This window comes from Mytilus trossulus, chromosome 7, assembly GCF_036588685.1.
Source record: "Mytilus trossulus isolate FHL-02 chromosome 7, PNRI_Mtr1.1.1.hap1, whole genome shotgun sequence".
NCBI classification, from domain to species: Eukaryota; Metazoa; Mollusca; class Bivalvia; order Mytilida; family Mytilidae; genus Mytilus; species Mytilus trossulus.
The window spans coordinates 36,445,762-36,457,800 of NC_086379.1; the positions used below are offsets into that span (position 1 = coordinate 36,445,762).

General features: G+C 33.7%; 1 protein-coding gene across 1 annotated transcript; it reads left to right on the top strand.

The window, feature by feature from the left end:
- Positions 1–4,569: 4,569 nt before the first annotated feature.
- Positions 4,570–9,060, top strand: LOC134726994 (fucolectin-like). The gene is made up of 3 exons (XM_063591383.1): positions 4,570–4,928; positions 7,589–7,822; positions 8,824–9,060. Exons 1-3 carry the CDS (start codon positions 4,703–4,705, stop codon positions 9,033–9,035), a joined length of 672 nt encoding a protein of 223 aa, XP_063447453.1. The 5' UTR covers positions 4,570–4,702; the 3' UTR covers positions 9,036–9,060.
- Positions 9,061–12,039: the final 2,979 nt, after the last annotated feature.

Below are 12,039 nucleotides of genomic sequence, written 5' to 3' on the forward strand. Positions count from 1 at the left end.
TGTGTAGAGAGTTTTCACTGTAGTAGTAGTTGGGTCTCAAAGTTCAAGTCCAAATAATTTCTTATTGTTTATTGTTATAAAACGCATGAATGTATAATACACAATACAATAGACTGCATAGTGTCGCAGGTACCCTCGTACTTGGTTCGAAGTTTACGTGAAAACTACAAAGAAAAATGAAAACAACCTTAGTAAAACAGTCAAAATAAACAGAAATTATATTCGAATGACATATGAATCAAGCACAATATCCGCGCAATACAAAAACAAAACAAATTTACCTCTTTGGGCCACTGATCTAGTTCGTATATTTCGTTAGTCTCGATCATCCAGACGCTCCATATCCTATATGTAGAGTCTGGATTCAATTGCATTGAATAATTGTTAAGTTGGGGCGTGACAAAATATGCAAATGAGCTAGTTTTAATTTTTCGGAAAGTTTCAAGATTTATCTTCTATTCATGTTAACACTAGATAAAACCGAACAGAGGAAATGGACTATCAATGGACGTGGCATCCAAATCAGCTGAGTCTATCTCAAGTTTATACATTTCTCACTCAGTTGTGCCAAACACATCTCTATGTGTTTCTTGTTCAACAGTTGGTTCAAGAAAGTATCTCATATTATCTAAAAGTGGCTCTGTTGGTTCCGCATTCGAAAACTGTTGTAAATTTTATGAAACTAATCTACAGTGCAAAGAGAACTTTGGCAGTTACGTTTGTCATCAATGTAAATGGTATGTACGAGAGAAGCTCTCCTGTGATAGTGTAGTTCAACTTTTACAGACCCCCAAATTGATAGAATTTCTGATTCCTGTGATTATAGGCGGAGTTTTAGCTGTAACTTCAGGGTACCCAAAGATGGGTGTGTTTATAATAATATCATCCAATCCCGTAATAAGAAAAAATTGTTGGGAATCCAACAAGAGGCTCATGAATAATTGAATATTTACATCAACTTCAACAATCGCAACCAGACGTTATAGTTCGCAGTAAGAACGATAACTCTGGTGTAACGAGACTAATATTTCGTTCGTTTACTGACAAGGGAGATAACTGAAAAACAATGTATAAAACCTAAAACCTAAAACCTAGGGCGCATCTCCGCGTCCGTTACAATTGTTACATTTCCATGACCGTAGCCAGTGCCGTTGTTATTTGGATGTACAAGTACCAAGCCACGCCCACTCTGTATTTTTTTTAGATGTACATTGTATTTCTATTTGCATCCATCTGCTGATTTAAGCCTTTTTCAACTGGTTTTTATATTTTTTTCTTATTTGACCACTGTCCGAGGTTATTGGAGGGTTGGAATCTCGCAAACATGTTAAAACCCGCCACAGTACAATGTGTGTATAAGTCAGGAGCCTGTTATTCAGTGGTTGTCGTGTGTTAATGTGTTGAATATTTGTTTTTCTCTCATTTTTATGCTCCACCTACGATAGAAGAGGGGCATTATGTTTTCTGGTCTGTGCTTCTGTCCGTCCGTCCGTCTGTCCGTGCGCCCGTTGGATTCAGGTTAAAGTTTTGGGTCAAGGTAGTTTTTGATGAAGTTGAAGTCCAATCAACTTGAAACTTAGTACACATGTTCCCCATGATATGATCTTTCTAATTTTAATGCCTAATTATAGTTTTGATCCCAATTTCATGGTCCCCTGAACATAGAAAATGATAGTGCGAATTTCAGATTAAAGTTTTTGGTCAAAGTAGTTTTTAATGAAGTTAAAGTTACATCAACTTGAAACTTAGTACACCACATGTTCCTTATGATATGATCTTTCTAATTTTAATTCCAAAATAAAGTTTTGACCCAAATTTTACGGTCCACTGAGCATAGAAAATGATAGTGCGAGTGGGGCATCCGTGTACTATGAACACATTCTTGTTTGTACATATATGAAGCTGTTAGTTCTCCCGATTAAATTGTTTTACATTTGTCCTTTCTGGGTTTTTTCCTGACTATGTGGTCTGGGCTTTGCTCATTGTTGAAGGCCGTACAATGACATATAGATGATTATTTCTGTGTCATTTGGTCTCTTGTGAAGAGTTGTCCCATTGGCAATCAAACCACATTTTATTTTTATATATGACGTTGGTTTTCTAGTTTTCTCAATTCAATACTTCACATTTTTTTTCATATCAGTGACTTTTAAAGCCGACTGACTATATGGTATGAGTTTTTCTCATTATTGAAGGCTTTATGGTATACTATAATTACTCGCACCAATTTCATTTGAACTTTGGTGAATAGTTGTCACATTGGCAATCATATATCACATCTGCCTATTTCCATATTAGAAACAACAGGCAACTATTTGAAATAACTACACAAAACAAAGGACCATGGACAGCATACAACCTCGAAGGATAGCGCAAAAATATTACTAAAATAACGCAAGTACCACCACACTAACAACTACAGTCTACTGAATTATCTCATGGAATAGTAAGCATCGAACGATGTAACAATCATCCAATCAAAAGACAGAGGACTACGACGAACAAACAAAAGAATTTTTATAAATATCTCAACCTATAAACCAGAGATTTCTCTTACTTATCCAAACTGATCGTTTAAAACGTAAAAAAAACCCAGATTATGGAGTCAGTTTTCCACTTAGTTTCATTTTCTGTGTAAATCGCTTATATCAATGCAAAGTGCTGCCGAGAAAAACTTTATTGGAAAAGAATTTTTTTAGAGATATAAGAAGATATGGTATGAGTGCCAATGAGACAACTCTCCATCCAAGTAACAATTTATAAAAGTAAACCATTATAGGTCAAGGTACGACCTTCAACACGGAGCATTGGCTAACACCGAATAGCAAGCTATATTAAAATAGCCCCAAAATTTCTAGTGTAAAACCACTCAAATGGGAAAACCAACGGGCCAATCTATATATCAACGAGAAACACGTCACGTATGAACTACATAAACAGACGCCAACCACTGTACATCAGGTTCCTGACTTAGGACAGGTGCACACATTTGAAGCGGGATTAAACGTTTTAATCAAACTGTCTCCCTTTTCTGAAACAATGGTATAACATCACAATATAGAAAGAAACACTATAAAATATCAATTGAAAGGCTTAACTAAGAATATAAAATGGAACGGGGAATGCGTCAAAGAGACAATTAAAGAGCAGAAAACAACCCAATGATCTTCAGTCCAGCCAGAAAATCCCACAACAAGGGCTATATTCAGCTGACCCCTGAACAATAATTTACAAGTATACTGCTTCAATGAAATGGATATCACTCTTAACTCCGAAAAATACCGGTATATAAAATTTATACTAGTATATATATTTACAGCAGAGCATTTGAACCGAGCGAGCGTGTTGCTTTCTCCAAGTTGCAACATGTTTGCTGATAACTCATAATCAATTCGCCTTCAGATTTTAAAGGACTTTGTGTTATTTAACTGTTTGTGCATTATAATAAGAATAAAGTTTCGTGTACGCTTTCGAAAATATTACACAGAATGTTTTAGATTCTGAAACGGTAAATTGAACACCAGATTTTAAGTGGTATTCGTTAAAGTTGAAGTCATGCCTTCGAATGTTTAACGAACTGTTTCTCATAATTTGATTTACCAATATGGAATATCTGTGTCATAGATACAATATAAATTCCTCTCGTCCGAGCTACAATTGATGGCCCTTTTTTTGCGATTGTGTTTTTAGGGAATGTGACTTATCACCAAAATGAACTTGCCCTTAACAGAAAGGGTGCCAATAGTTGGAACTGCTTATCTGTACGTAAGAGCTGATTTCATCCCAAGGTTTTGTGAGGTTCTTGTTGCTCCCTGTTCAGTTTTCTGTTTAATATTGGTTTGTTTTTGTTTGCCTATACATTTGTTTTTGAATGAGAAGCACTAGAAAATGAAACCAAGTTACAACCGATCATCTATAAACCCTCATGCAGCTTGACATACGAATTTTAAAACATTACACTGCAAATCAAATTTTTACAAAAGAGTAGGTGACCACCATGCACTTGAAATGCACTTTCATAAGAATAGTAGAATAGAATGATATACAAATGGATAAAAAATATATATGCATATATCAATATAATATATAACAATAAACCAGTTTATACTGATTTGTATCACTACAATATAACAGTTATTGCGGTGAGGTTGAATTTACAGTAATTTATTCATCTTCCACGCACGAGCTTGTCTCATAAAAAATTATATCTCTGTACATTACCCTCAGTTTCAGGTATATAGATGGTTTTTATTCTGAAACAAGTGCTTTTGACCATTCACAAGAACTTGCGATCATCCGATGTTCAGTACTTCAGTACTTTGATTTGCACTTAACAATACATATGTGTAAATTATATAGAAATGCTTAAATAGTAGAATTAATGTTACGATGGCATTTCTCTTGTAATATTATAATAAATCATTGCATTTCATGTTTTTTACGAATATGAGCAGTATGTTATTATAAATACAATTAGTACAATTTTGAATTGTCGGTTTAAGTACCACTCAAAGAATATGATATTACCATCAAAATAAACAGGAAGACACAATTTACATATTACTCTGGCTACAAGTACAACATGCAATAAACTAGTTATAATTTTCACTTCTGAACTATTGAATATAATATTCTACAGACCACTCAGCAAGAAGGCTGTAATTTACAATTTATCCAAACAAACGAAGAGAAAATAAATAAGATGAAGTTTGGTACAGCATTTTTTCAAACCAAACCTGTGGAAAAGTTATTATGCATTGGTATAAGTGTTGGAATACTTATAATATTGGTCTTCTTCTTAGCAATAGGAATAGTGATATACAATTCTGGGAGATGTCATGGTACTGCGTTGACAGATACTCAACTGAAGCAGTTGATGGAAGCGCTCAACCAGGAGCCGTCTGATAATTCCGACAGAAAAATTGTCGGTAAGCTTATTGTCATTTTGTACGAGAAATGAAATCAATTAAATAATATCTGAACAGAAAATAATGAAAATGAGACACAAAAAAAATATAACCAAAAAATAAACCTGTGATAATACTGCTTCTATTTGTACCAGGATGCTTAAAATCAATCCAAAATATATTTTTTTTAAATGTACTTTTATTTACAACATACATGAACAGCTAAAAATCTCAAGTGACAAATTGTAATTGATCAAGACGAATCCTTCAATAAGATGTATTGCCTCCTACTGTAGGGTTTATCATTTACAAATTAGGCCATATTATATCATATTCCCTAAAAAATAAACAAGTCAATCAAACCCCTTGAGGACCTTAATTGACTGAGGGGTGGACAGGGGTAAGGAGACAGGGGAATGAGGGATCAGAGAAAAGGGAGTATCTTGGAAATATATTTCGTCATTTTTATTTTGTCTTGGAGCAAGGAGATGGAAGTATTGAGTAAGGGGCCGGGGGGGGGGGGGGGGGTGATTTTAGGGTAAAAAGGGAAGGGAAATATACTTGGGGCTAAGGAGTAGAAACTGTTCAGAAGAAAGTTATTGGGTACCCCACTTGAGTACCCCACATACATATGACCATAAATTGGCTTTGAAATTAGATATTACAAATGATGATTAAAAAAGACTTATTAATTGACACTAACGGTATCGTAAAAATGACAGTTGTGGTGCTTCATAGTCATTGATAGTAGATGTCATCCCTTCCTCTTCGGACATTTTTCAAAACTGGCCAGATATGTTTAATACAACTTGTCTGTAAAGGGTAAAATAAACACATAAATAAGATACCAGCTATAACGATCTATAACATTAAACATGGAACAGAAATTGAACCCGTGCAAGGTTTCAGCCGCAGTGGTTTTCAACAGTAGCGAGTATTTTGAGACAACCCCCAAGTTTGTATTTTTCGTTATACTGATAACACTTGGCTGCCTAATACTGTAAACCAACTTATTTTCGCGGATACTTTATTTCGCGTTTTACCCTTTCTAGGCCACTTCGCGGCTATTTAATTTCGCTATTTTCGGATTTACTTGATGAAGTTTAATAAGGAAAGATCCAAGGTTTACATATTCGCGACAATTTATATTCGCGTTATTTTTCTACTCGCGAAAGTCGGGAAAATAAATCGCTCGCGAAAATAAGTTGGTTTACAGTATATCGAAATCTATGTTTTCTTACGTAATAACTCTACCTTCATCGTTGTATATTCGCCACAATGTCTGTTATGCATGTACATGGTCGTATTTATCAATATAGTATGCTGCTCGGCAATGGCGACCTTGAAATTCCTCTGGTCCGATAATGGCGCTAAATTAGAGGGAAGCAACTGGCGCGATCAATCAAAATTTCGCTTTTTGATAACAAACATAATACGATAACCACATTTATATTCAGCCATCGTTTATTGATATAATTAAAAACAATAATTTATTAAAGCCATCAATAAAGAATTCAAAATTAAGTAATTAATTAGTGCATTGAAATCATACCTTATGGGACAGAGGGGTTAAACAAAAGCCCTTAACTTTTTTTAAAAGCCTGGTGACCCTATTTTATTTTACCTTAAAATGTCCGAAAAGTTCATAGCTTTGACATATCTGTTTTTAAAAAAAAATCTACAGGGAAAATTTTACGAAAAATCGTTTAAACTAATATTGTTTGCCTTAAACTGAAATTAGAAAATGTAAAATTTAGACATTAATCTGAAAATAAAAGGATTTTTAAGTCAAAAACAGCCAAGGGAAAGGTTTACATTTCAAATTCTAATGGTTTTTTTTTTTACATAAAAATCAAACTGACTTGGTTTTAAAAGTCTTTGAATTTGATGTTACCGTTATTGTTGAAAGGGTGGGCATGTTTGGAAATAGGATCAAAATCGCACATTTCGCTTCAATTTGAGGGGAAACGAGCCTGGTGACCACCCTTTTTTCTTTGCATTTTTTGATTCAACATAAAAAAATCTACAGAATACGCAAAAATAAAAAAAAACTATCGGGGGTCATTATTAGGGTGAGCCACCTTAAGATAATAGTTTTTTTTTTTAAATTTGCGCCTTTTATGAGCTAATGGTTAAAAATATGCGCATTACATGCATTAAACATATAAAATCATATTTCCCTATTTCTCAATGGTAAGTTTGTTCCTTATGTTTACAGAAAATAAATAGTATAAAATTAAAATATATCAAATGTGAAACTGAAAAATAATGTGATTGATATTTTGAGCGTTAGGAGAGCAAATGCAAAAATGATAAAATGCAATCTTTCCAACGAACGGGTTAACATGTTTTGTATTTGATGTTAGATATATTATGAATATAATTTGTAGCTTTACCTGTCTATCAAACAATGTGATGATTTATTAGATTTATGTTTAAAATGAACGAACAATAACTTCTGGTTCTTTTAAATTTCTATGTCATTTGGTCTTTTCATACTCAATCTTCTATAACTCTTCAAATATGCCTATGCGATCCTCGAAAACCGTTATTGGTACTATTTATAAAAAATTAAATGTGAAAAACATCACTCAAAATAAACGTACCATACACTCTAAATTGAGTACTAAACTCACTGTAAGCTAACAATATATATCTAAACATTTTATTTTTATTTCAAGGATCATGTGGTAAGAAGAATTTAGCATTTCAAAAGAAATGTGGACAAAGTTCATATATGGATGGATATGAATGTGGTTTGGCTGTTGATGGGAATTTCAGTAATTATATACACACAAAATTTTTCTGGAAGAATAATGCTTATCACGGAGAAAGCAACCCGAATTGGTGGGTTGATTTGGAAAGTAGTTGTATGATTAAACTAATCAAAATATACAACCGAAAAGATTGTTGTGGTAAGTTTTCTATAAGAAGCAACTATTTGGTGCGTTTGACCTTGTATGATAAATCTCGATATGAAAGTACCCCTTAATGAATTCAAATTCATGATGTCATAGGTACGCTTCCGGCGTCAAACAAAAACACCAGTCGTACACGGTTCATGTACACTTAAGAAAATTGACAAAAAGGAGACTAAAAGGTGAAAAAGTGATTTATTTGTTTCTACATGTATTGAAGAAATCGCATGTCAATACACTCTGGAATTCAAAGTATTCGCTTCACTTAGTTACACATTACAGGAAGGTAAATTTAGAATCGTACGCTGATCATCATCCAATCAGAACCATACATACAAAATAAATAGCATTATTATCCCATACCTTTGGCAATCCAAATGGTGAAGTTGAAATCATCCATCGTAATTTTTCGGACGACACCACGAGTTGGTTGACTGTTATGGAGTTACCGTTTCACAGATGATATCGGATATGTTCCTTATGTCGTGACTAAAACCCATTACCTTTTTCACCACGAATATGACTTACCGAATAAAACTATTTACTGGGTTTGTTATAGCATTATCAACACGACGGATGCCATATGTGGAGCAGGATCTGCTTACCATTTCGGAGCACCTGAGTTCACTCCCAACTTTTGGTGGAGTTCGTGTAGTTTATAGTTAGTTTTCTATGTTTTGTCTTTTGTACTATTATTTGTCTGTCTGTTTGTTTTTTATTTATTTTTTTAGCCATGGTGTTGTCAGTTTATTTTTGTTATCTTTCGCCCCTCCTTCATATCTCAAATGTACACACTTAAATTCGGGAAACTAAATTTCAAGCATATTTAAAAAATAACAAACAACTGCATGCATGCACTTTATTATCAGTGATCATAACAGTAATACGCATGCATGTATAGAGGAAGCGAAACTACCCTAAGAAAAACATGAAACCGTGGCAATTTTGAATCCTCGTATTAATTTTGATAAAGAATTTGTGTGAATATATTTTCATAGGTACAAGATTCCGCAACGTTGAAGTTACCATCGGAAACTCATTATCAAGCATGAAGGTTTGTGGGTTTTATCATGGCTCAGCTGCAAAAGGAGAAATAATATCTATATCTTGCAGAGAACCAATGGTAGCACGTTACGTCAAGTTGGCGATTAAGGACCAGAATACAGAAGAAGCAATATTAAACTTTGCTGAAATTCAAGTGTTCTCTTAGAAAATAAAAAAAGTATTTTCGTTTCTGTGTGTGTTACATTTTAATGTTGTGTTTCTGTTGTGTCGTAGTTCTCCTCTTGTATTTTATGTGTTTTCCTCAGTTTTAGTTTGTAACTCGGATTTTTTTTTCATTCGATTTATGAATTTTGAACAGCGGTATACTACTGTTTCCTTTATTTAGACATCTAAATTTGATTTTGGTTCTTTGTGTATTTTGTTTCATTGACAATTATTCAATAATTTTAATACTCATGACTTCTGTTTATGGTTCCTGAAAGCATTTCTGAATCATACAGTAATTGCTTTGTTTGTTCTTATTTCCTTCCATCTATCGAACGATAACTCAAGTACCCCTGGTTTGTTGGACATATATCGTTTACAGATGGAATGTATAAAGAAAATGGAAAGTCGATTTTCTATAATTAAGATCAATAGGTCAGATGTCAAATAAGAATGGAGCATATTTACAAGAAATGGTGTCCGGATGTTAACTTGAGTTTCTCATATTTGATTAGGTTAAAACTTAATCAGATGACAGTTAACGTTATCAGGCAGGAAAAATGACCTATTGAATATTGGGTCAAGGGGTTAGAGGTCATTGTTATTGATACTAAAAATTGAAAACATCTATAACAATTTGAATTTGTATGTTTATCTGAGTTTCCCCTGAATGACTGGAGTTCCACTTGTGTAGATAGACGATATAAAGAAGGGAATTAAACTTAATAAATTTGGCGTCAACGAGTAAAAGGTCAACGTCACTGTTAGACAGATTTTTTCTACAAAAGATGGTTTCCAAATGGTAACTTGTGCCTTCTTGGATTCATTTGATAAAACTTGTAAAGGTGATGAATTTTGCGTAAATGGATTGAAGATCAATTTCATTTTTAATTAATATCCAGACTTTAAGAGATAAGAACATCAGTAAACATCGGCTGCCTAAAACTGCTTACATCCACCTCATTTGAACTATGATGAATAGTTGTCTCACTGGCAATCATACCACATCGCCTTTTTTTTATATCTACGGTGGCCTCCTAATTTTCTATTTTTACATAAATTATCAAATGAATCTAATATACCACATGACTAACAATCCGCAACTTGCAACACATCTCTGTAGACAAAAAGAAGTATACTGGATTCGAAAATGGGTCGCTTCATCCTCTGAATTACTTATGTTTGGAAACCACTGTAACTAACCATCATTCAAATCAATACTAACCTACAGCTATCAGTTCGGATATTGCAATTCACAGACTTTCCAACCAGTTTGCATTGGAAAAGATGAAAGGAGAAAAGATCCGTTCTTAGTTATCAAAAGTACCAGGATTACAATTTTATACGCCAGACGCGCGTTTCGTCTACATAAGACTCATCAGTGACGCTCATATCAAAATAGTAAAAAAGCCAAATAAATACAAAGTTGAAGAGCATTGATGACCCAAAATTGCAAAAAGTTGTGCCAAATACGGCTAAGGTTATTTAAACTTTTCTTTGCGAACACAGGTATTGTTATCATCAACTTCGGCAATATCCTTCAGCATTATTCAGATAATTCAAAAATACCTCCCTATTTTATAGACCAGTCTGTACCTATCATTTTGTATATCTTCTGGTATACCAAACCAATTGCAACTTCTAGTATATATATTTTTTTATTACAAACACGTGTTGCAGATTCTCAATATTAACGACTTTTAACCCTATTAAACCTACTGATTGAACCTGTGCTAGTTCCCCATTCACATATAATCCAGCTGGCCACGTTATAACCGGTAACTTTAAACTTGACAATAACACAAATTTGTTATCCAAAATCCTAGAATATCGTAAACCTAAATCCATCAATTAGAATCACAACTTATGTGATTATACCAGGCAATGAGCTAAACACGAAAATGAAGACGTAAATACCCTTCCTGAATGGATTTAGGCTGTGAGGTAACACAAATAAGAATTAAGAAACTGAATGGGTCTATTAATACCCATGCTACATTTATCTTTAAAGACCCACATAGTGCTTTTAAAGCACTTGTCCTACCTCCAGGAAAAATATGTTGTTGTCTCCGCAGATAAAGCCCCAAACAACATATTTTTGTGTGTAAATCACATTATATAAATTTCTTGATAAATGAATAAGATATTTACAATTCACTTGGAAACTCAACATATACCCCCACGACACTCACTAAAAGAAATCCTGGATAATCATAGGTCTGTGTTCCTTTGGAATTTCGACCAGAGATGGAGACCTGTTTATTCACTGAATTAGATTCACAAATTACATGTGTGTTCTTATGTACAATGGTATATTTCTGGGTATTTTTAATGTTCCACGAAACCTCAATCTAAATGATAAACATCAATATGATCAAAAATCAAAGCCGGGCTTCAAATATATTGTGAAACTACATACTTCTAGAGGTGGCGTTAATCAGATGGAGATACTAAAAAGATCTTTTCAATAACCACTTATCAAAGACACTTTCACCTTGCAATAGCATAAACGCATTTGAATTTTCTACACCTGACACAAGTAATCCCCATTCCAAACTGAAAGACAAATTGAAAAAATTGATCCTGCTTTGTTGCATTAAAATGAATGGCCAACGTAGATACAAGTATCTTGTCTTAGGGAGAGATACAACCTCATTTGTTAGAAAATCACTCTGATTCAAACAACAGTTTTTTTTTTGATCTGACATTATCAAGATTGTTGATTTATCGATTGCAGGACGTTTTTTCAACAAATGATCGGCATTCCCATGGAGAAAACTGTGTCTCTCTTCTTGCCGACTAGTTCCTTTATTCATATAAGGTCGATTTCACTTAGAAACTTATTAGGTAGAAAGAAAAGAAGATAACAGTATCTTTAAATCCTAAATCTTTACCTTCGGCTATGTAGATAATGTGCTCTCACTAAATAATTCAAAATGTGGTTACTTTATATGTTAAACGAACCTATCACATCGAACTGGAGATAAAGGAAACAACAGTTACTG